Source organism: Lupinus angustifolius, chromosome LG08 (assembly GCF_001865875.1).
Source record: "Lupinus angustifolius cultivar Tanjil chromosome LG08, LupAngTanjil_v1.0, whole genome shotgun sequence".
In the NCBI taxonomy this organism is placed as follows: domain Eukaryota; kingdom Viridiplantae; phylum Streptophyta; class Magnoliopsida; order Fabales; family Fabaceae; genus Lupinus; species Lupinus angustifolius.
The window spans coordinates 6,052,648-6,078,534 of record NC_032016.1 but is presented as its reverse complement, the minus strand read 5'-3'; the positions used below and the strand labels follow the sequence as shown (position 1 = coordinate 6,078,534).

Sequence of the window (25,887 nt, the reverse complement as noted above, 5' to 3'; positions counted from 1 at the left end):
TTACCCGAATGGGTTCGGGCTAACCCACATCAGGTCGGGCTAAAAAGTCCGGATACAATTTATGTATATCAAAGTGTTGCAAAAACCCGTCTTAAGCGGGTTGCGGTTGTGGCGGGCCGACCCGTATAAACTAAAAATACTTTTAATTTTTTTAACATATTTAATCTATCTAAAAAATATGAATCATTTAATATTAACATATTACTTTTTTAACACATTTTTATGCCAAATGCAACCAAATTTATAGATTTAATGCCTTGCGTTTGAGTTAAGACGTGATATTAAGTGTATGTGTATGATTTTCAACATAATTATTTCTTAAATCTGTCATTTATATTGGACTATCACTTTCTAACACAATATTAATTTGTAACTTCATTTTAACATATAAACATTTGGATACTATCAAAAATATTATTTTTTGTATGTTCTTTGTCAACATTTTCATTATGAACTATTATATTTAATTTGGTTGGGTAGAGTTCTCTATGATAAACAATTTATGTCGATTTTAGTTTTGTTGTAAACATTATTTTCGTGGTAAAAGTTAAATCGAATTAAATATACAATAACATAATACTTATTATCTATTTTTATTATAAGTTGTTTTGTAAATTTTTATTTAATATTTATTACCAAGTCAAAGCTTAAAAAAAAGATTAAAACAAATAAGTAAAAAGAGTAGCTCGAACACGCTCAAGTAAGCCCGACCCGAGCCCAGATTTAAAATAGTCCGATTGGGCCAGGCTAAAAGCCCGAATTCTATAAAAATACCTAAAATAATACCAAGCTTTATAAATTTTCGGGTTTTGGTAGGTCGGCCCGACTAGGCACGCCCATTTTGATAGCTCTAATGTACATGATGTGGTGATTGGTGAGTGAGAATGTGTATATTGAAGTGATTGCGTGAGGAGTGAGGACCATAAGGAATCCCCCACGTGTGAGATTTGGAAGGAAAAGGACGAGATCACGCATTGAATACGAAGGGGACCAATCACCCAATTAAGCCAGGCCACCCTCCATCATGCCCTATGTTGCTATCGCCAAAGGGAACCTAACTTTGATCATGCAAATCTTTCTACGTAAACCCTTTGCACCTACACAATTCCTGTCCCTTCAATTTTCATCACTTTCAAATTTGTTGAATTCTTTCTCAAAATAATAATAATATAATTAATGAATCCCATTTAAGCCACGAGTTTATTTACTTGAAGATTGGATTAAGATAATTTTGTTGGTTTATATATGTCCTGCCTACCAACGTGGGCCATATTTGTGGTTTATATATGTCCTAACTTTGTTGGTTTATGAAAATAATGTTAGATGGCTTAATATATGCCACGTTCTAAAACATACTCCACAGGACACTGGGGAAAACCCTTCTTTTTAAACCATATGTTGAGGTGGGGGCAAGAAATATATAAAAATGAATGAGATCATTGTCATTCTTAAATAAACTGATATAAACAATTTGAGCCTTAATAGTCATACTCATTAAAAAATAAATTGTTTTGATTAGCTTTTTATTTTTTAATCTCAAATGTTGATTAGATCGAGTCACCATTTTTTATGATTTTAGAAAGTTATTGTCACAGCACGTCATTTCTTTCTTAAAATATTTGAAAATTATGTATACTTGTTCCCTCCTAACCATGACAATATGACATGGGCAATATTGAATGACCACTATGTCCTCAAAAGATAATTTATTTTGTAATTGCGAATTATTCTTCTTAGAAGGTTCACCAAATAAAAAACGAGACACAGAAATGCAAAAAAGAAACTAATACACCGAAACTGAATAAAATGAGCATAACTTTAGAGGAATTCAGATTTATCAGTGTACAAGAGTGAACACTTAGAATTTGAAATTTTAACAACAAAAAAGAGAGAGGAGAAAAGTATGATAAAATGAGTTTAAAATCTACGAACACATAATTCATAATTGATTTATATTACTATTTTGCTTGAAAGTGAATAATGATTAACATTTGAATAATGAATAAATTGCGGATAGTGTAAAAAAAATTTACATTATCAATATATACATATTAAATTCATAATATGTTAACTTAATTTTCATATAACTCGGTAGAATGCAAAACGCCATAGTGTAACTCTTAATCATGTTTCAAAATTCTTGTTGCACATTATATCGGGCGTATTTATGAATTGAATTTTAGAGGAAAAAAAGTTAAATTATAAAGAATAAAACTTTAATCATAATAGACAACTTATAATTATATTTGATGTTTAAATGTCCTATTTTCTTTTACACCAAACTTTTTTCAATTCACAAATGTTAGTATATTAATATTTAGTATAAGTGAGAATCGAACTCTTAAATTTAGCTTTTAAATAATAAAACTTTAATGATAAGAGATATATTATATTTGATATTTAAATCTTCTATTTCTTTATTTTTTAAAATATTAACATATTAATATTTATTATAAGTGAGATTTGAACTCATAATTGTTCCGTCGATTTCTTAAACATGTCCATCTCAACATTATTGATAAAATATTGATGCACACTTTCTAGAAGCTTCCACACTTGTGTAGAAACAAGTAGTGATGATTGTACCATAATATCTAGAATTATCCTAAGCTTCTAGTATATTCTATTATAGGCATTTAGTATTATAATTAAAGAAGTATCTAGAAATCTTGAGAAAAATGTATACTAGATACTTATGGAACCATCTAGAAATTCATAAGTGTTGTAGAAAGCCTATAAATAGGCACTCACCCTTCATTTGTAAAGCATCCAAATAAGAAGCAAATTATTCTAAGTTGTGTAGCTCCAAAGCTTCTCCACTTCTATTTTCACTACTATAACTTCCATTTCTAAAATACTATCAGTGGCATCAGAGCTACGTTTGGTCATACACTGGGCGTAGAATATTACTCTATCCATTTCCAACTATCTCCAAGAATCTCACATCCAAACTAAACCATATTTATACACTTTGAGCTATGGCTAGCACTATTCAATCATCATCAATTCCTATCCCAATTTTCACTGGAGAAAACTATGATTTTTGGAATACAAAAATGACTACTTTCTTCCGGTCCCAAGATTTGTGGGATATTGTAGAAGAAGGATTCACTACTCCAGAGAATACTTCAACTCTTACCGTGGCTCAGAAAAAGGAGTTGAAAGAGAATGTGCAAAAGGATGCAAAAGCGTTATTTATTCTACAACAAGCCTTGGCGGAAACTATCTTTCCAAGAATAATGGGAGCTACAAGTGCCAAAGAAGCATGGGATACACTAAAGGAGGAGTTTCATGGCAGTGATAAGGTACGCACCATTAAACTTCAAACTCTTAGGCGTGAGTTTGAATTACTTAAGATGAAAGAGTCTGAGACCATAAAAGACTATTATTCTAAAATAAAAGAAATAGTCAATCAAATGAAAGCCTATGGGGAAAATATTCTTGACAAAAGAATTGTTGAGAAAATTCTGATTTCAATTCCCCAAAAATATGACTCAATAGTTACTACGATTGAGCAAACCAAAGATTTGTCTACTCTATCAGTAACAGAACTAATGGGCTCTCTAGAAGCTTATGAGCAAAGATTGAGTAGGCATGATGAAGGTTCACTAGAAAATGCCTTTCAATCAAAGCTCAGACTAAGGTCTCAGAATAAAGAATATCAAAGAAGAAATAATATTGGTGCGGAACATTCTAGAAACAAAGAGATTTCTAAAGATTTCTCTAGAAACAATCAAGCAAAATATCTTCCTTGCGGCATATGCCAGAAGTCAGGCCATTCAGAAAAATATTGTCGATATCGAGGAAAGATACAATGCCAATATTGCAAAAGATTTGGGCACTCAGAGCAAAATTGTCGCAACAAAAATAATCATCAGGCCAATTTCACTGAAGAATGCAAACATGACCAACAACTATTCTATGCCAACCAAGTCTGTAGTCGTGATAAAGAAGAAAACTGGTACTTGGATAGTGGTTGTAGTAACCACATGGCTAAGGACGGGAGCATTTTCAAAGATATTGATGAGTCTGTCAGAGTGCAAGTTCGATTAGGTAATGGCACCATGGTTGAGTCTAAAGGCAAAGGCACTGTCATGGTGGAGACACAATCAGGTACGCGACTTATCAAAGATGTCTTACTAGTTCCTAACCTTAAAGAAAATCTCTTGAGTATTGGCCAAATGATGGAAAAAGGTTACTCTCTCCACTTTGAGGGAGATACATGCAATATATATGACAATAATAGAAAGTTTGAAATAGCCCAAGTTAAAATGGAGAAAAGAAATAGAAGTTTTCCAATAACTTGGAAATATGCTACTAACATCGCTATGAAGGTTCAAGTTGATGAATCATGGCTATGGCATCGAAGATTTGGTCATCTTAATAACCAAGCCTTAAAGCTATTATATCATAAAAGAATGATGAAGGATCTTCCATGCATCCAAGAGAATGAAGGAGCTTGTGAAGGATGTCTACTTGGGAAGCAACATAGACTACCTTTTTCAAGTGGGAAATCTTGGAGAGCAAAACGCTTGTTGGAGCTCATCCATACTGACGTATGTGGACCAATGAGGACGCCATCCCTCACTAATAACAGGTATTTCATCCTCTTCATTGATGACTTTTCTAGAATGACATGGGTCTATTTTATAAAAGAAAAATCAGAAGTCTTTGGAATATTCAAGAAGTTCAAGGCCTTTGTCGAGAAGCAAAGCGGGAAACATATAAAAGTACTCAGAAGCGATCGTGGCAAAGAGTACAACTCTCACGAATTTGATAAATTTTGTGAGGATGAAGGCATAGAGCGTCAACTCACAGTTGCTTACACTCCACAACAAAATGGGGTGTCTGAAAGGAAAAATCGCACGGTCATGGAGATGGCTAGATCGATGCTCAAGGAGAAAGGTTTGCCAAACACCTTTTGGGCCGAAGCAGTTTACACAGCTGTCTACATAATGAATAGATGTCCAACAAAGGCAGTCGAAGGTAAAACTCCTATAGAAGCTTGGAGCGGTAGGAAGCCATCAGCTAAACATCTAAGAGTTTTTGGATCTATCTGTTATATACATGTCCCAAAAGAAAAGAGACACAAACTAGAAGACAAGACGATAAGAGGCATCTTCTTGGGATATAGCACACAGTCAAAAGGCTATCGCATATACAATCTAGAAACGAAGAAACTTATCATCAGTCGAGATGTTGAAGTTGATGAAAGTGACGCTTGGAACTGGAATGAAGGCAAGATTGAGAGACACAACATCTCCATACCAACACAACAACCACAAGTAACTGGGGAAGTAGAAGAAGCAACAGAAGATCCAGGTACGCCAACTACACTCCCACATGAACAATCTTCACCAGAATCTTCTCCGAGACGAGTAAGATCCTTAGTAGATATATATGAGACATGCAACTTGGCCATAGTTGAACCTGGAAGCTTTGAAGAAGCATCAAGGCAAGAAGTATGGGTCAAGGCAATGGAAGAAGAGATAAAGATGATCGAGAAAAACAACACGTGGGAGCTAGTAGATTGTCCAAAAGATAAAGACATCATCGGAGTAAAATGGGTGTATAAAACAAAGCTCAATCCTGATGGCACTATACAGAAGCACAAGGCGAGATTAGTAGCCAAGGGCTACTCCCAACAACCAGGAATCGACTATAATGAGACATTTGCTCCAGTTGCTCGTCTAGATACTATAAGAGCTCTAATAGCTCTTGCAGCAAAAAGAGGATGGAGCATTTACCAGCTAGATGTCAAGTCTGCATTCCTCAATGGAGTACTTCAAGAAGAGATCTATGTGGAGCAGCCAGAAGGGTTCATGAGCAAGGGCAACGAAAACAAAGTGCTACGATTGAAGAAGGCTCTATATGGCTTGAAGCAAGCTCCTCGAGCATGGTATAGTAGAATTGACCAGTACTTCGTCGATAAAGGATTCAGGAGGAGTAAGAGTGAGCCTACACTATACATTAAGTCCCAAGGTCAGTATGATACTTTAATAGTTTCCTTGTACGTAGATGATCTTATATACACTGGAAACAATATAAAGATGATAACAGAGTTCAAAGAAGACATGATGAAGACATTCGAGATGACAGACCTAGGCTTAATGCACTACTTCCTTGGAATTAAGGTAAAATAAAGAAAAGAAGGTGTATTCATCTCACAGAAGACATACATAGAAGAACTACTAAAGAAGTTCAAGATGTGTGAGTGCAAACCAGTTGCTACTCCGCTCGTGACTAATGAGAAGCTACAGAAGGACGATGGATCTCCACAGGCAGATGCATCTCTCTACAGGAGTTTGATCGGGAGTCTTCTATATCTCACTGCCACTCGACCAGATATCATGTATGCTACAAGTCTTCTATCAAGATTCATGCAAAGCCCGAGTCAAATCCACTTTGGAGTTGGAAAAAGAATTCTTAGATACTTACAAGGAACAAAAGAGTTCGGTATATGGTATAAGACCAACACCAACTCAACATTACACGGCTACACTGACAGTGATTGGGCAGGTTCGATGGATGACATGAAGAGCACATCTGGTTATGCCTTCTCACTTGGATCAGGAGTGTTCTCTTGGGCGTCAAAGAAGCAAGCAATCATTGCACAATCAACAGCAGAAGCTGAGTACGTAGCAGCTGCAGAGACGACTAACCAAGCTATATGGCTTAGACGAATACTCAATGATATGGGAGATCAAGAGATGGAGCCTATGACAATCTATTGTGACAACAAATCGGCGATAGCGATAGCAAAGAATCCAGTCCATCACAACAGGACAAAACATATCGCAATTAAATATCATGTTGTCAGAGAAGCAAGTGAGAATAAAGAAATAAAGCTCGAGTATTGCAAGACCGAAGATCAAATTGCTGACATATTCACTAAGGCATTACCAAGGCCAAAGTTCGAGCAACTACGATCGATGCTAGGAGTTACAAAGATGTGCATCAAGGAGGAGTGATAAAATATTGATGCACACTTTCTAGAAGCTTCCACACTTGTGTAGAAACAAGTAGTGATGATTGTACCATAATATCTAGAATTATCCTAAGCTTCTAGTATATTCTATTATAGGCATTTAGTATTATAATTAAAGAAGTATCTAGAAATCTTGAGAAAAATGTATACTAGATACTTATGGAACCATCTAGAAATTCATAAGTGTTGTAGAAAGCCTATAAATAGGCACTCACCCTTCATTTGTAAAGCATCCAAATAAGAAGCAAATTATTCTAAGTTGTGTAGCTCCAAAACTTCTCCACTTCTATTTTCACTACTATAATTTTCATTTCTAAAATACTATTTATTAGACCCACTCCCTCTTCAAAACCAAACTTGATTAAAGTTTCCATACTAGTCCATAACCTACAATTGCCGGTCAACTTTTGCCTTCATTTACTTATCTTAGTTCCATCTACACACCTTTCACTTTCATTTTACAATCCCATAACCACTCTCTCTCTCTCTCTCTCTCTCTCAAATTCTACATGCTATAAACAAGATCAACCCTACCTTCCTCATCGAGAAATGAAAACTTTGGATTTGGTTCTAAGCATTTGATAGATCAGCTAGCTAGGTATTTGTACAAACATGGAGAAGAAGGATGTGGTAGTAAAGATGGAGGGTACAGTGGTGAAGTCTTCCTTCCCTTGTTATAATCAATTTAGTAACGTGTTTGATTTCTGTGAAGTGGAAAAGAGTTCTTTAGGGTTTATGGAGTTACTGGGTGTTCATGACTATAGTCCACACTTTGTTGATTTACCGCAACAACAACAACTATTAACTATGTCTGTGCCTAAGGTGGTTCAAACTCACACTACTGTGAAAGAGTGTAACACTGAGGTCTTGAACCACCAACCTGCTACTCCTAACTCCTCTTCCATTTCATCTGCGTCCACCATTGAAGCAGTTAATGATGAACACAATAAAACTGTAGAGCAAGCTGAAGAAGAAGGAGAAGAAGAAGAACAGCAGAAGACTAATAAACTGTGAGTTTTTTTTATTCAACTCTACTTTTTGTTTTCTGGGATTACTTAAAACTATTTTTGTGATAAAAGGATGAGGATGGTTTTCTAAATTACATAGTATTTAGCTTAAGATTTTTATATTTTATTTATTTTTAGATGGGTCTCCTAAACTTCAATTTTGAAAAGTCAATTTTACTAGTGGATGATTCATAGGATGGGAAGAACGTGTAATATGGCATGAAGTACGTTTTATTTTTTGTATTACATCATTAGCTACTTTAAGCTTTGATGTTAAGAAGGTTATGAAATTTGATTATTGGGTTTAGGTTGAAGGCGAAGAAGAGTAATCAGAAGAGACAAAAAGAACCAAGAGTGGCGTTCATGACGAAAAGCGAGGTGGATCATTTAGAAGATGGTTATAGATGGAGAAAGTACGGTCAAAAAGCTGTGAAAAACAGCCCCTTCCCCAGGTACTCTAATTTTCCTTGCTTATCTTATTTGTTCTTCTTTAATTGACTAAGACCGAAAAATTAAATGCTCATGACTCCTGATATATGCAACATTATTATGCGTGTTTGTGCTTGTAGAAGTTATTATCGTTGCACAAGTGCTTCATGTATTGTGAAGAAACAAGTGGAGCGTTTTTTTACTGATCCAACCGTTGTTGTCACTACCTATGAAGGTCAACACACACATTCAAGTCCGGTTATTCCTCGCTCGGGCCTCGCCGGTGCTCCGATAACACCAGGTGTCTCCGCCACTAACTACTTATATCAGTATCAGCAGCAACAGTTTAAGCAACAACAACTTCTTTTCAATACATTATCGTCTTTGAGTTTCCCTCACAATCATTCTACACCTTCAAAGATTGATTTTGCTCAAGAGAGACTGGTTTGTAATCCGGGGACAAATGCTGCACTTATAAGGGACCATGGGCTGCTTCAGGATGTTGTTTCTTCACATATGTTAAAAGAAGAATAGATGATAGCATTAGCTGCATTACCATTTCTTAATTCTATGTGGTTTATTTTTGCTGACTTTTTCTAAGAGACTTAATTAGGTCACAACTCTAGTACCAGAATATATGTAATTTTTCTTTTTGATGACTAACAGGTGGTGGTAGATGGTAATATCATATTAGTGACCAGGATCATATTCATATATGCTTTTGAAGCTCATTTTATCTTGGACTAAACTTAGGTACAATTCGGTTGCTTATGCTGTCATTTTTCAATTAAAGCAATATATAATTAGTAGTTCTTACATGTTATGTATTTTCACTGGTGGGCTGAAACATATATTATGTTTCTAAGTTTTATTCTTATTTTTTTATACACAACCCTTATCATGATTATCAGTGTAACGTGATGAGTTTTGATCCATTTCAAATTTTGCAGCAGGGGATAGTTCCTCAGTGACGTTTCTCACTGCATATATTTGTTTTCCCTTAAACCAAAAAAGGAACAAAATTTTCATTGCTGGGTTGGGCTGTGTGAGAGAATGAGAAAAAATAGAAAACAGTACTTCTGACTTCTGTGCTATTTTTAATCTTCTGATCTGACTCCTACTTTGTCTTGTATTTTTGTTTCTTTTGTTTGAGGGAATGTGCATCGATTTCAGAGGTACACTACTGATTATTGTGAGGTTTGGTTAAGGTTTTTAAACAGGAACAATAGGTATAGAAGAACTTGCTTGCTTTTGGATCAGGGAAATGTTTCTTTTTCTTCTAAAAAAAACTAGGAGGATCACTGGACCAGTTTGTGAAATATGATCCCAATACGGGGCAAGAGGTTATAAATAGGAAGAGTAATTCAACCACTACTATTCCACTTTGAGCTGGTTGAGTAAATGCCTCTCTTTATCCTGCACACTTTACAATCCTTTCATGGATTTGATTCATTTAAGAGTGGTGTAGGTAAGGGAATTAAAAAAAGAGAAAAACAAAAGGAGAAAGGCAAAGTCACAATAACTAAATACTACAATTTTAGTACATCTTTTAAATTAATTATCGAAGTGATACATTTTTTATAAAAAGAAAATTATAAAATCATAAATTAGTATTTTAATATTATTTTATGAAGTTTGATTTTCGGGACATTAGAATAAAAAATTTATAAGACATGTAATCTTTTTCCTTTCAAGTTTAGTTCTTTTAGGGTCATTTACCAGTTAGGTATTGCCATATTGGAAAGTAAGAAATGAATTTAAAATATTTATAAGTGCATTTCATATCTTTCAAATATTTTATTTTCTTTATCTCTTCTAAATTTGAACTCACAATCAAAAGAATGAGACTAAGATTTTCTCTAATACTCAACAGTTCAGTAGTGAGCCCATACTGTAACACATGAACCAAAAAAATCTAAGAGTACCTATTTTTTTATTATTTCTGAATTAAATGAATTATAAATAAATTAAACTCAGCCACAAATGCCCAAATTCATTGCACCCAATTAAAACCCTTCACTTGTTTTGTTCCCCATTCCTTTCTTCCCAACTCAAAATTGTTCCCTTTTTAATTTACCTATGACTATATTCTTCTATTTCTTCACACTCCATAGAGTCATAGACACATAAATGCCTTGCATTATGTTTATGTCCCTGCCGACTCGAATAACTAGGCAATATATCAAACATGGATAAAAAGGTAAAAAAAAGGAAAAAGATAAAAGCATGTTACTGATCACTGTAAATTACTAGTAGTTTTTGAGATGGTCGGAAAGAGAATCTCAAGAATCAATCAAAATTGGAACAAGGAAAAGTGAGACGAATATATTAGATGGATATTTTGGCACTTTTTATCACAAGCTAGGGCTGTAAATGCCATTTTATGTCAAAATACAATTCAACATAGACTATGCATGACAAAGATTTTAAAGTCTGTAGTGACTACACCATTAGCTGAGCCCTTTGTTATGATGTTTTATTGTAGGCTTAATTCAGTTTCTCAACAAGCAATGCAAGCACAAACAAAATCCTTGATTTATTTCTATGATAGGCAAGACGAATATGAATTGCTTTTTTATGCATGAAAACATGGAACAATGAACCTTTGCTGGAGAGGTAAGTGTGAAAAGTGATTTGGTTGTTTATATTTCTTTGCTAGAAATTTACCTTCTCAGACACTATTTAAATTTTAACTTGACTAACATTCATGTGTTCCCCTATTGATTTAAATTGGTTGATAAATAAGGCCAAGTTACACCATTATGTCTACAACATTTATAGTGATATGGTTAAAGAGTTTGTGCAGCCATTTTGAATGTGAGTATATAAGATATATGATATCACAAATCTTATCTCATATGTTGTTTAGGACAATGATAAGGAAACAAAAATAACAATGATAATGATACTTCAAATTTTTAATTGATATATTATGTTTTTATTGGTGTGAGATAACATATGTGATAAGATTTGAGATAACATATTTTTGTTTGGCTTCTACCAGCACAACTTGTGTTTAAGGAAAATCAAGAATTCAGATGGGATGCAATGGATACATTTCATTGACAAGTTGACTATCTTCATGTTTTATATGTAAAAAGAGTATGCAATTTTGTAATTTTATTCTGACTATAAATCTTTATCAAAAATGGGTGATTTGTGTGTAGATTATAAAATAAACAAAGCCTGCAGACCTTGGGTTTGGGACATGTGTTTTGAGTACCCACCCTTGTAAAAATCAATGCAAATTATGAGATTATATATGGGAAATGATTGCAATTAGCCCCATTTTGCTTCTTTTTCATACTTACACTTTAACTCTGCCACACACATAATCCTAGATATGATAGAGGTGAATCCTAAGAATATCTCCTTAGTATTTTTGGCTCAAACAGTATCGCCCTTTATTCTTCTTTCTATTTAAGCAACACATGTAATGTAAGACTATTGTCGTCTATTACATAGGGGAATATATGGGAAATTAAGGAAACACTTAATAGTTTAATAACAAACATATATGCAAGAACTGCTACAGTTATTGAGCTTATTTTCCAGTAGTAAACTTGAGCAATGGAAACACTTATTAGTAACACATATCAAGCATTGATGAATTGTGAAATTCAGAGGTAGATATTGGATTGTAAACGGTAATTAAGCACATAAATCATTTATAGCATAATATTTTTTAAGATCATCATCTTGCTTGATATATTAGTGAAGCACCGAAGGGTGCATCCTAATGGGTTATGGCCTAATAAGCCAAGTGTCCCCTTCAATAAAGTTGATCCCAACAAAAGGCTTAGCCTCTTCATCTGAAAGCATTCTAGCCCATGGCACTCTTCCAGTCAAGTTAGCCCCTGGCCCGCTACACTTATATTCTCCATAATATACTCCACTGCAAAAACACACAAACAAAAACACACAATTAGTCCTACACTTAATTGAAAAATGCTAATAACATACTATTTTCAACACTTATTTCTTAATATACTCTCATTAGTTAGAGTTTACCTGTAACCCACTATATTATATGGATTTATTTTTTGTTTAATAGATCTATAATAAATTTACCAGGGATATATCCGATGTCCAAAATATGTCACTCCTTGTACATCATTTCCGACAAATCACAAGTGTTACATATGTAGTGACACATTTTTTCTCATTCTCTAGATTATTGAAAATAATATCTTACCAACATTCCTCTTACATAAAGACATTAAGAGAGTGATTCTAACTATGGTGAATTGTACTAACATGTCACGCTTTTGGTCACCCCAATCACTCCATCCTTTGGAGATAACTATGTTGTCCATGTAGGTAAAAGAGAAAACAACTCTGGAATAATCTCCCCATGCTCTTCCTAGATAAACTTGCCCACTCCCTGTTACTACACTGTTTTTGAACGAAAATCCACTTTCCAGTGACGAATTTGTACGCTTTTGAGCAGTAATGGAAGCCACCTTCTTTGTTATGGAGTTTAGTTTGCAGTTCTGCATGCCAATAGATTCAAATTGAAACAAAATAACCATTTTTTTCTTCATATTTCTCAAAAACTTGGCAATGGTTGATTAAGTAGCAGCGAGTATAATGACGCGGAGAAATATATCATGTTTGAATTATACTTTGCATGGAAATTCATGTTTTAGTATGCAAATTGAGTTTCATTCATAGTAACAGATTGTAATCAAGTTTAAGTTTTCAACTTTTAATTTGAGACATGATTTTAAGTTGACCAATACCTTACACTCTGGTTGATCTAAGTTAAGCCAACAAGACCTATTTAAATTAGTAAAAACCCTCTCAGTGAGAATTTGCTCCAGAGTAATGAAGCACCTTGTTATTAAGACTAATCATTGTTTGTATTTGATCCATAATTTAAATTGTTTATGATAATTTAGTCCAAAAATGTAAATTGGGCGTAAGTATTGTTCTGAAAGTCTCTGTTTTTTGGAACTAGATCAAGTTCTTGTCCCAATTTCATAGTGATAGAGTTGAATCCAAAACAAATAAAAAAAGGCGTAAATTAGGATATGAAAGAAGACCTCGTAAAGGGATCTCCCAGACCCGAAGATGAAATCAACAGAGCCTTGAATAAAGCAGTTGTTGAAGTAGTGAAGGCCTTTGTGATCATATAAAGTGTCTTGAGTTCCATAGAAAGTGCAATTATAAAAAGCAGCTTTAGTTCCTGATATGCGAAGCGCCACGCCTTGTCCTCCCATTGATCCAATCTCATGCGGAGCACTGTTCTGTTTTACCATATACTACTTTATCACCTTCTCAATATTATCTTACGTTTGTTTATCTTAACTTACAAAAATATCTTTTTTCATTTCTACATGTAAACAGATGATGTAATTAAGTGATAACCATGGAATGCAAGTATAATTCATATTTATAAGATAGCGAGCATTTCTATTGTGTTCCATCCTAGTATCCGGACCGGTCAAATAGCGCTTAACTCATAGGGTAATGCCTATGACCGGTCGAATAAGATTTGGCATATGTGATTGTCAACCATGCTCGTATGACCGCCAAGCTGAGGTATATGGCATACTCAGCAATTGTAAAGCTTCATAACCCTACTCTTTTGGTGGTCTATAATGAACTTTAATAGTGTAATAAGATATATGTGCTTTCATCAAAAACCATGAAAAGAAAAAGACAAACGTGAAGTCACTACACAAAATTCAAAGAAAAAAATTCCATAGACCAAGAGTTCTAATGACAAGGCCATAATGGTATGACATTTGCAACTAAGGGAGGGATCTACTAAGTGTCATGCTAATAATAATAGACAAAAAGGAGAATTCATCGAAAGAAGACTTCAATTTTTTTATGTATAAAGTAACTTTCAACATGAACTAGATGCATCGAACAAACAACTATTGTTGTATATCCCTTGGACATTATGAGTGAATGTAATGCCTCAAGTATTGAAAAATACACCTAAGTGAATTCCAACTTTGGTTTATTTAGATGATATTTCACTCTTTTCTAATGACTACAATATTTTGATAATCTGCTAAGAAAATAATGAAATTATTTCAACAGTTGCACTAGATGATTAGGACAGATGAAATATGAGAGGCTAAGTTGTTGTTGTTGCAGGTAGTCGTCAAAACCATAATGACCTGGTTTGCATTTTATCATTTGTCACTTTTTAAATTATAATTTAAAAGACATAAAATAATGATATGATATTTAATCTTTTTAATCCATTAGAAAGCTTGAATACCTCAAATTTTATGTTGATGGCTATAAAGTAGCTAGCATCTACAGCAACAGTTGCACTCTGAAACGTCCTTCCAGTGGTAGAAGCTGTATCATTTCCAGTAATGGTTGGTGGATCCCTTGCGTCTCCTAACAATGTTATGAAAGGCATAGTTCTGGGAATCATAAGCTTCTCCCTACAGCATTTTATCATACAAGTTTAATAGTGCATTGTGATGTCCAACTTTGATAATTTCAACGTAAGTACGTAACTTAATAACTAAATAAAAGTATTATTTGCTACTATATCGATTTTGCTAATAATTGGTGTTAGTTTAAAATGTAAAAAAACTTTATTGTAAAACCATAAAATCAATCTCTAAATCTATTAATTAAAAGCACTCCTCTATAAATTTTTGCATTTTTGAGCTTTTAACTTCAAGCAACTATTAGCAAAGCTCGTACTCTTAAGTCCTAATATTGTGTGATAGAATGTTATTAACTAAGGGCAATGGTTAACAAAATAGATACTATATTACATGATAAAATATCCGGTTAGTGAGGAAGATAGATTTGCTATCCCAATGTCCTAAATTTTGTCCAACATCATTAAAAATATGTCCTAAACTTTACTTCATTGTTATTGATATGAGTAAGCAAGTTTCTGATACAACAATTTTTTGTTCGTTAGGGAGCACTTATATACCTATAAACACCTGGTGCAATCAACATTGTTACTCTTCTAGTATTGTATGGTGGGATGCTATTAAGAGCTTCTCTAATTGTCTTGAAGTCTCCAGCACCGTCTTGTCTAACTGTTATTCTAACTTTGTTACTCTCAGCCTTCCTCAGATTCAAATCTTGACCCTTCCATTTGATTGCCAAAGTGCCCTTTTTCTGGTAATTCTTCACGTTCCAAGATATCCAATTGTCATAATTGGCCTGTCTATTGGAACCAGAAGTTATGTATAAAGATGAGAGAAGAAATAGAACGATGTGGAAATGAGTTTTTGGAACCATAATGTTAGTATCACTGCACTTTCAAGACCAAGTATTAGAGTAAAACTGAAAATGCCAGTATTTATATAAGTGCTTTCTCAAATATAAAATGCAGATGCTAGCTCTCATCTTTATCTATATCTATATCAGGAAAAAAAATGGATACATTAAGATTTAAGAGTGTAAAAGTTTTATACGATATTATTCATCAATATTTAATTATTATCAACTCTTTAAAGAAAGTAATACAAATAAATGTTGGAAGATACATTACTTATGTAGTAATGATGTTTACTTCTTAGCCTCATCTATTACAAAAGAAAATTGGTGAAAGAACACAGTATACGAATCTTCTTACACGTGATAATGCAGTTTATGGATAGGTCCATCATTTGTTTCTTTTCTTCATATTTTTCATATAGGATGGACCAAATGCTTAGTGTCCACTAGGCATTTTCTATAACGAATGAGTTAGAAACTGGTTCTGGGACCCCAATCCCCAAATGATCGTGAATGTGTTAATGCGCATTGGCTTGAAGCCAATTCTCTTGAGGATGAATAATGGCGCAGGAGGAAGCATATTTGCTGTATTCCATTTTCCCACCAATAATATTATTTTGGTCACCAATTTGTGACAACTTTAAATTATTTCCTCAATATGGATGAGTTTTTTATTTCAGAATAAAATATCTCTCTTATCAAGTAATAAATTATCTTCTATACACTAAAATTATAATATGTGTCTTATTTAACCATTTCCTATAAAAGATCTAAAAAAACAAAATACACATCATAATTTTAATGACTTGAGAAAATAACTTATGTCAAAGAAAATATTTTATTTATATAAAGATAAAAGATAAAAAAATAAAAATAGATTGATTCATTATAAGAAAATTTGTGAAATAGAAGATATAGAAATAACACTGAAGTCTAGGTTAATGGTAGTGGGTGCATGGCATGTCGTACATATAGGACACACATCTTATATCTAAAGCAATGGAGTGGAGAGGAACATTTTCTTTTTTATACATATTGGGCTTTTATTGCGTCAGGCTTATCAAGCATAATGGTCACACAACAAAATTGTCATTTTCAGTCTTTTTATTTGGATGACTAATGAAAGATATGATCAATAAGATAAGAAAGGAAAAGGATAGAGCCTAAAAAAATTAATGAAACCTTATAAACTTTTTTATAAAACTAAACATTTAATATTTTGATCATCTTAAAAATCTACTAGTATGTTAGCTAAACTCATGGTATATATATATATATTCCTTTAATTTGCATAACATTGGAGATTTTTATTAATAGGATTTAATATATATGCATTGATAGTGTAAGTGTTTTTATATTTTCAGCAAATCATTCATCATTCATATGTTAACTATCATTAACTCTCACATAAAAGTAACATAAAACAATGATAAATAATGTGTTGACAATATAAAAAACTTTATATGCATACGACTTTAAACTATTATTAATATAGATTGACACGTTAATTTCATTGGCTTGTGTGAGCAGTTTGCTCAGCGCCTCAAGTATTTTGGGCTTCTGGCACATATCATTGTGAATGCTTTATTATTTTTCTTTTAATTTGAATGATGCTTTCTAATTGAATTTGGATGCAGATGTGATCCCTGATCATGATTGTGTGGGTATACATCACTTCAAAGTCTGTAAAAAAAGTACTTACTCTCCGGAAAGTAAAATAGGGTTCACTTATTAGCGGGAGAATATTACAAGAGTAAATTATATTATATGTCGATCATTATTTACATGTTATTCGGATATGAATAAGAAGTACTAATTTATTTCATCATATGTATAAAACCTTCTTTATTTTTTTTAAGCTGATGGACTTTGTTAGTTATACATCTTGTTAATTTTTAGTTCTTCTTAGTCTTTTATTTGTGTTCTTTTGTTTCTTCTATTTTATGTTAAGAGGGTAGTTTCGGGTTTCCCTTTTATTGTAATGGTTTCTTGGGGATCTCTTTCTTCTCTAACTTTGTTTGTTTTTCTGTTTTTATAGTTGAGAGGGAAGTTAGATCTTTCTGTTTTTAGCTTTGTGTATATATTCATCTTTTTTCCTTCAATGAAAGCATCGAGGCATTATTTTCTCTTCTCTTCTTTAAGCTTGAATTTCTTCTCCTTGATCTGCTACTATGCTAAGATGGTATCAGAGCATCAAATGCTCTGATTCGTCTTCCTTTAGCACCAACCTTCTTCTCCTCTTTTATCCTCTCATATATTGCATGTTTTTCTTTCTTCTATGATGGCGAATCAGACATATACCGATTACAACACTAATCCTTCCAACTATTTCTTCCTTCATCCTAATGAAAATCCAGCCTTAATGCCAGTTACACTTTTATTGAATGACAAAAATTAACATTCTTGGACTAGAGCAGTGAGAATGGTATTAGAATTCAAGAACAAGATTGAATTCTTGGACGGAAGCATATCAAAACCTCTTCCAGAACACACCCTCTATGGACCATAGAAGAGATGCAACAACATGATTATCTTGTGGATCTAACATTTTGTAGAAAAATCAATAGTAAAATATATCCTCTAGTTTGATACTATAGTAGAGGTTTGGAAAGACATGAAGGACAGGTTTTCACAAGGTGATATGTTTCGGATTGTAGTACTTCAAGAAATTTTTTACCACATAAAACAAGGTAATCTTACCATTTCTAACTACTTTACTGAATTGAAAATCATTTGGGAAGAAACAGACACCTTTAGGCCAACTAGGAAATGCAAATGTGATACACCTTGCCCTTGTGGAAATTACAAAGAACAAGACTATGTCATAAGGTTCTTAAAGGGCCTCAATGACCAATATGCCCAAGTTTATTCCCAAATAATGCTAATGGAACCTCTTCCCCATATTTCCAAAGCCTTTTGCCTGCTTGTCCAACAAGAGAGACAGTTGAACACAACAATAACCTATACTCTAGATATTGACTCTAAGGCCTTGAATTTCTACTCTCAGCCTAGTAGAAACAATATAGGCACCAACTCTCAAACAAATAGAGGAAGAGGAAGTCAATACTTTAGAGGAAGAAGTGGAAGATTCAATAGCCAAGGAAGTAGACAACAGGCCAGATACTGCACTCATTGTGACAAAACCAACCATACTATAGAAACCTACTTCTTGAAGCATGATTATCCTCCTGGTTACCAATCAAATAGAATCAGAATAACTAATCATACCACAGTCTTTCCCTTAGATAACCCACCTCTGGACTCTTCCACTCAACCTCTTCAAGACACTCCACAAATACAAACATATGTCAAAGGCTTCACTGAAGAACAATATCAAGGCATCATGAATCTCCTCAACCAAAAGAGACAAGATAATACTCACACAGTTAATTCAGCAATGCTTACTAACACCACTCCAATTCTGACCAAGCTTTATTCACAAACAAAACATTTATCACCTTCACTACTATTTTAGTATATGTTGATGATATGTTATTAACTGGAAACATCATACATGAAATTAATCTTATCAAAACCTTTCTAGACAAAGCATTCAAAATTAAAAACTTAGGTAGTTTAAGGTACTTCCTGGACTTAGAAATGACAAGATCAAAATCATGTATACATATGAACTAAAAGAATTATGCTCTCTCCTTACTAGAAGATGCAGGATCCTTAGCTTGCAAGCCTGCTTCCACACCCTCTGATCATGCCATCAAATTACAACTGCACAAATGAACTCCTCTCCAAGATCCATCAATTTACAAAAGATTGGTAGGAAAACTTTTGTATCTCACAATTTCAAGGCCTGACATATGCTATGTTATTCAATAACACAACCTCTTCATGGACAATCCTCATGATTCTCAATACAAAACTGCCTTTCGAGTCTTGCACTACCTCAAATGGGCTCCATCTCATGGACTTTTCTTTTCCTCAACTTCTCCTATTAAATTTTCTGCTTTTTCAAATTCTGATTGGGCTTGTTGCCTTGATTCGAGGATATCAATAACAGGTTTTTGCATCTTTATGGACCCAACTCTCATATCTTGGAATTCAAAGAAGCAAAAGACAATAAGCAGATCATCCTCTGAAGTAGAATACAGTGCTCTTGGAACTTTGGTTTGTGAGCTACAATGGCTAAGATACTTACTTACTGATATCCACATCTGCAACTTTGATCCATTACCAGTTTACTGTGATAATAAATCAGCAATTTACTTGACTCACAATCCAGTTTTCCATGAACGCGCCAAACATATAGAGATTGACTGCCACATTGTCAGAGAAAAGATTCGATAAAAATTGGTTCACTTGCTTCCCATTAAGTCTTCTGCTCAGTTAGCAGATGCCTTTACAAAGCCTTTGCATGCGTCTGCTTTTAGGGATTTCATCACCAAGTTGGAATTATGCAACCTTCATCTCCTAAGTTGAGGGGGCTGCTAGTTTTAGATCTTGTTAATTTTTAGTTCTTCTTGTTCTTTTCTCTGTGTTCTTTTGTTTCTTTTGTTTTATGCTAAGAGGGTAGTTTCAGGTTTCCCTTTTATTGTAATGGCTTTTTGGGTTTTTCTCATTCTTTTCTATCTTTGTTTGTTTTTCTGTTTTTATAGTTGAGAAGGTAGTTAGATATTTCTGTTTTTAGCTTTGTGTATATATTCATCTTTTTCCTTCAATGAAATTATGGAGGCATTATTTTCTCTTCTCTTCTTTAAGCTTGAATTTCTTCTCCTTGATCTGCTACTGTGCTAAGAGACTTCTATTGAACCAATACAATTAAAAAACATACAAAAAGGAAGCAACATTAATTTAGAGGTACAGTTTTGTTATATGCATATATAATGTGTAAGATTAAAATGACATTCAGTTATGGTTATGTGCTAATCTTAGTGGAATCAGTTTAGACTATTAAGCTAGCATATAGTCTTTAGTTAGATATTAGGATTTATTGTATGAAAAAATATACACACAATTCAAACCTAGATGTGTGAACTTCAAGAATTAATGTCTCCCATGAAATATTGTTATCAAGGTCTCAATTCACATCTGGATTTAGTATATTGATTATAGTTTTTATAAAATATATATAGATATAATAACAAAACTAGTTTTACTCATATAAATAATACACAGTATTCCACAAAATGTCAATAATAAAAACTAATAAAGAAAAGCTCACCCATTTTAATATTTGTCTTCTATTATGAATTATGATTAGTGATCAGTGACGTACAATGGTGAGCATAGACTGAAAAACAATTCCAACCCTTCAACTCTTTTCAATTTTTCAAAAGAATTAAGGCTTCTACAAGTGGAATATTTGAGTGTATGATCGTATACATGGACAACCAAATTATTCAAACGTTCTTAGAAGTTAGAAGAAGTCATAGCAGAAGACATGATTGTTGACCCTTTTCGGTCATGTAATTATATATCTTCCACTAAACTTAAAAATGAAAATAATTAATTTGCGTATTCTAAACTCTTGAGTCCAAATATAAGACACGCCTATCTCATTTTCCCAACCTGCTACCTATTTTCAATCCAAGTAAACGGAAGCATAACAAAAATTGTCTACAGAGACATTTTTCTCTTCATTTTATTGGATTTAATTAATGATTCATTCAAATACAAATAGTAAATTAACATTACACGGAGAAAGTTTAACCCAACTTTATTTATATACGAAGAGCTCAATTCTCTCCTTATACTTTAGGGTTTTTTGGTTTGTCTTACCATTAATGGAATATGTTGCATGATTACTATACCATTAGCTAGGAAGACTTTTCATATAAGATCCCTAAATGGATTATCAAACATTTACTTCTTCAATATTAAAATCATTGAGTCCAATATCACATAACTACGGAAAATACATTTTTAACATTGAGATTTAAAGTCGTAGAATAACTGATTTAAATTCTCAATCCATTTTAATTAATCAAAGATGAATGTATTTTTAATTTTTTTTTTTATTTTTCAATATTGTTGCTCACTATAGTGAGACTTATTCATAATTTGAAATATTTCATCTAATAAAATTTGAAACAAAAATAAGCCAATTGTAATTATATAAAAAATTAGTATGAGAAAGTTCATACTTTCACACGTGTGCATAGTTATTTATAAAATATTTATTAATGAGACTCTCCTATTAATAATAGGATTTCAATTATGATATTTTGTATAGATTATAAGCGGATTTTGTACCAACTCGAACCGACCTTCATCATGGATGCCCAAACTTATTGTTTACATGTGATAAACATTCGGTAATAAGCTTGCATATAAATAAGTTATGTTTCATTCTATTAAAAATATAACATGGGGCATGTCTATGTATGTGTATATAAACATAATCTTGTTTTATATTTAACCTTTTGTGTATGAACACCAAACCAAATTTAATGAATAAACATACATGATTAAGTGATTATCCAAAAGTTGTGATTAACTTTTTGTTTTATATTCGGGGTTATTCTTGTAGGTGAGTTTCAAAACTGCTGTTTAGTTGAATAGGACATGAGATCAGCTATGACCTGCGACCAAATCCAAAAGCAAAAAAAGGAGCACAAAAAGCATAGTTAATTTAGAGTTGACTACCGAATTACGTGTGAATGGCTCTTGAGACTCAAATAATTTATAAATAATGAACTGCTGCTGGTTTCAAAGGTTGCGGCACCTAGTGCTTCCAATGAGAAACCCATTGAATTTAAACCATATAATATTAAATACAAAAATACCGATCCAGTGTTCCCAGACCCAGTCTTCATTTTCAATTTATTAATGTTAAACTTTCAAAATGTTATTTTACTCTCTTATATGTTTCTAGAGGATCGCCTAGTAAAGCAAAATATAACACCACTGTGGAAGAATTTAGAGCACAAACTTTGCACAAGTCAACGCATACACACACCTTGCAAGTGCAGTGTAGCTTGCTAGTTTCAATTTCTTGACTAGATTCTTTTTGTTTTGATAGAAGCAAACCCAACTCTTTTATTGATTGTCCTAGACAAAATAGTACCATACAAACAAGGGACAAGTATCTTATTTGTTTCAAAACAAAAGATCTTATGGGAGTTTTACGATTTCAAACAATCATGGTTACTCAATAATCATAATTTATAGTCAAAGTGAAACTTGTATAAACTTGTGCCAATGTAGGCATAATCAATTTAAATTTGATTAGTTAATAAAATAACAATTTAAAAAAGCAACAAATTTTTTGATTTGATTATCTTGAAATTTGGACTAGTTTGTAGACAGTTGTCTATACATACGTTACTAATTAAACCCAACTCCTTTATTGATTGTCTTAGACAAGATGCAGTAGTATACAAACAAAGGACAATTTCCTTATTTCTTTCGAAAAAATACATCTTATACGAGCTTGACAATTGCATACAATCAATCATCACTTATTCAATAATACAATTAGAATAATTAGATGAAACTTGTATAGACACCTGTCTAAGTTATGTTCTAAATGGTTGTATCTATGTAAACATGTGTCTATACAAGTTTCATTCTTAGTTCTAGCAAATGTCAATTTATGACTAAACTATTTGTATACAGTTGGATTATTAATAATCATCTGCAAGCAGCTGTTGCAAGAAGCATATATTTTCATCAGTCCACAAGTCTGCACCACCAAAATCATTGCTTGGTTCAACTACTTGCACTCCCGAGTAGTCCTTTGGCTCCAATATGCATGAGGTTGATATGGATCCTTTTTCTAAACTATCTGGTTCTGATGATGAAAAACTACAACCACCACCCATCAAATTGTAAGACATGCTATCTGATGAAGGCACTGACAACATAGTGGGTATGGTTACACAAGGTTCAGTGTGGGCTTGAGTGTTGCTAAACATGGTGGTTTGGCTATGACCATGTGAAGAAGAGGCTTGAATCTGCTCCATAAGACGGGGCATCCATACAAAACGCATGGTGTCCCTGAACTTCTTACTATTCACATCACATTTTAGTTGCTTTGCTTGTTTTAACACTCTCGTCCTCCAATAATTCTTTATCTCATTATCTGTTCTCCCAGGCAATTCTTCTGCTATTTTAGACCACCTTCCATAAATAACCCACAACACATTAAAAATGAGAACAAAAAGACCTAGTGAATGTTATTTTGGTGCTGGTGATGGTGTTCTCTTATATATATGTTATATTTTCATTGATAAATTGTTGCACAATGTTTATTATTATGAAATAAAGCTACAACCTAATAAACATTAGATATACTCATATACATACCGATTTCCCCAGCGGGAATGTAGTTCAAGAATCAAAAGCTGTTCATGGAGAGTGATATTTCCACGTCGAACATTTGGACGCAAGTAGTTTAACCATCTTAATCTACAGCTTTTGCCAGTTCTCTTTAGACCTGCACTTTAAAAATTAAACATCAACATCTAGCTACAGTTAAGCATATATAAACCATGATGCATGGTATATATAAGTGTGGTAATTAATTAAAAAACTTCATTTATATTCATGAATGCTTACCTGCAATGCTAGCGATGGAGTTCCAGTGACCTTCACCATGGACGTTAACATAGTTTATCAGAAGGGAATCTTCTTCCTCTGTCCATGGACCTTTCTTCATTACCATGTGTTCTTCACTTTCATATGTTGCTGATGAACCACAATCTGATAAACTTCTCATCATGTGAACATTCCTTGTGTACTCTGTGTCCATATTATCCTAACTCGACAACTTACTTGTCTTGCTTTTTCTGGTTTTGTTTTGAAGTAAGAGAAAATATCTTAACTCTTTTTGTTAAGGGTATGGTAGAGCATATGATATATATAGAGATGTTAGTTGAAGACTTGAAGGTATTGCATTAGATTAAGAATTTAGTATAAGTCAGGACAAAGTTGGGGGCTGCAAAAGACTTTAAATTAGATTTTCTTCGTAGGTTTAGTGTTTTTTATTTCGATATTGCTAATTAGAGTTGACCTTTTGACTTCTCACACGCTTATAGGTTTACTAATTGTCCTACATGTCAATCAAACATTCCATTTCTGCCACACACTCGGTCAGCAATTTGACTATAAAAATCAATGTTCTAGACTATGTTGGTGTTGCCCTTTTAGTATCAATTTATGTGCAAGATCCGACTGCCCAATCCGTAATTATATTTAAGGATGATTATAGTTTGTAGTCTGAATTAAATAAGCAGTTTAAAAATATTTGAACTAAGGAAATTTTGATTTGGTTGTATTAAATTGGGTTAAATTGGAATGAACAATAAACTGAAATATATTTAGTTCATTTTAAATTTTAAAAAATAAATATTACTCCAATATTTTATGTTACTTCGGTCTAAAAAATATAGAGAGATGTTCAATATAATTATATGTAATTAATAAAATTTTATGTCTGTATATAATTATATATTTGTGAATAAACTTAATATGAGACATTTTCCGGTAAGTAATCACCCTCGCGTTTCACAAAGTTTAGTTTATGAGATATTTCACAGTTTCTATGAATTAATTTTGCTTTCCTCATTTACCGTATTCAATAATTTTATTATCTCTCCTTTCATTGTTATCTTTACTTTCTCGTCTTCAAGATTAGTTAGGGTGGTATTATATATGGTGCATTGTTTTTAAAAACAAGAAAATAACTAAAATTAACTACATGGCTTAGCTTGAATGTGAAATTCTGTTAAGTGTTAATAACCGGGATAAAATATAAATAAGTAATAATTTGGCATAAATGAGTTTTCCATCCCCATAATGGAGATCTTGTAAATAGGGACTTTAAGGTTTATTTTTGAATATTTTGTTGCCCATGAAATTTTAGATTATCACTTTGTCTTTTACTTATTACCAATGATATATTTGTCTCACTCAATAAGTAATTTTAGTTATCTGATGATTTAATAGAACCATAGCTCACTAGACTGTATTGATCTAGATGTTTATCTAGCTCCATTGAAAAATGAAATTGAAATTAAGTAAAACAAACCAAAATGGTAGAAAAACCAATATTGTCTAAAAAGCCATTGATATAGAATGTTTTGCACTTTTTGTTGTAGATTTGGAAAAGAATGTATTTATACAATGTTGATTATTAAATCTGAATGATAGATAATTCAGTATCCGTGTTTCATATTATATAACTAAACATAATTATCAATACATGCAACAATATATTTATTAATTATATAAAATTTTCATTTATAAATAATTATATATTTTTCAATAAAAAATATTAAGAAACCGAAAAATCAT

General features: G+C 32.8%; 3 protein-coding genes across 3 annotated transcripts; 1 reads left to right on the top strand and 2 right to left on the bottom strand.

The window, feature by feature from the left end:
* LOC109353563 (probable WRKY transcription factor 23) lies at positions 7,411–9,193 on the top strand. Its single transcript, XM_019595897.1, has 3 exons — positions 7,411–7,998; positions 8,304–8,447; positions 8,565–9,193. The coding sequence occupies exons 1-3, from the start codon at positions 7,601–7,603 to the stop codon at positions 8,956–8,958; spliced, it is 936 nt and encodes a 311-aa protein (XP_019451442.1). The 5' UTR covers positions 7,411–7,600; the 3' UTR covers positions 8,959–9,193.
* LOC109353490 (probable pectinesterase 53) lies at positions 11,811–15,723 on the bottom strand. Its single transcript, XM_019595790.1, has 6 exons — positions 15,344–15,723; positions 14,663–14,834; positions 13,470–13,673; positions 12,682–12,917; positions 12,160–12,319; positions 11,811–12,040 (listed from the first exon to the last, which is right to left on the bottom strand). Exons 1-5 carry the CDS (start codon positions 15,655–15,657, stop codon positions 12,169–12,171), a joined length of 1,077 nt encoding a protein of 358 aa, XP_019451335.1. The 5' UTR covers positions 15,658–15,723; the 3' UTR covers positions 11,811–12,040; positions 12,160–12,168.
* Positions 22,870–24,459, bottom strand: LOC109354868 (transcription factor MYB108-like). Its single transcript, XM_019597657.1, has 3 exons — positions 24,151–24,459; positions 23,899–24,028; positions 22,870–23,712 (listed from the first exon to the last, which is right to left on the bottom strand). Exons 1-3 carry the CDS (start codon positions 24,341–24,343, stop codon positions 23,217–23,219), a joined length of 819 nt encoding a protein of 272 aa, XP_019453202.1. The 5' UTR covers positions 24,344–24,459; the 3' UTR covers positions 22,870–23,216.

Excerpts from the sequence above, each read along its gene's own strand:
- LOC109353563 (XM_019595897.1), top strand. The coding sequence starts at position 7,601 with ATGGAGAAGAAGGATGTGGTAGTAAAGATGGAGGGTACAGTGGTGAAG. Across the intron at positions 7,999-8,303 it reads CAGCAGAAGACTAATAAACT|GTTGAAGGCGAAGAAGAGTA; the intron begins GTGAGTTTTTTT and ends TATTGGGTTTAG. Across the intron at positions 8,448-8,564 it reads AAAAACAGCCCCTTCCCCAG|AAGTTATTATCGTTGCACAA; the intron begins GTACTCTAATTT and ends TTGTGCTTGTAG.
- LOC109353490 (XM_019595790.1), bottom strand. The coding sequence starts at position 15,657 with ATGGTTCCAAAAACTCATTTCCACATCGTTCTATTTCTTCTCTCATCT. Across the intron at positions 14,835-15,343 it reads ATTGCACCAGGTGTTTATAG|GGAGAAGCTTATGATTCCCA; the intron begins GTATATAAGTGC and ends AAAATGCTGTAG. Across the intron at positions 12,918-13,469 it reads CTGGGAGATCCCTTTACGAG|AACTGCAAACTAAACTCCAT; the intron begins GTCTTCTTTCAT and ends ATTGGCATGCAG.
- LOC109354868 (XM_019597657.1), bottom strand. The coding sequence starts at position 24,343 with ATGGACACAGAGTACACAAGGAATGTTCACATGATGAGAAGTTTATCA. Across the intron at positions 24,029-24,150 it reads CTCCATCGCTAGCATTGCAG|GTCTAAAGAGAACTGGCAAA; the intron begins GTAAGCATTCAT and ends TTTAAAGTGCAG. Across the intron at positions 23,713-23,898 it reads CATTCCCGCTGGGGAAATCG|GTGGTCTAAAATAGCAGAAG; the intron begins GTATGTATATGA and ends TATTTATGGAAG.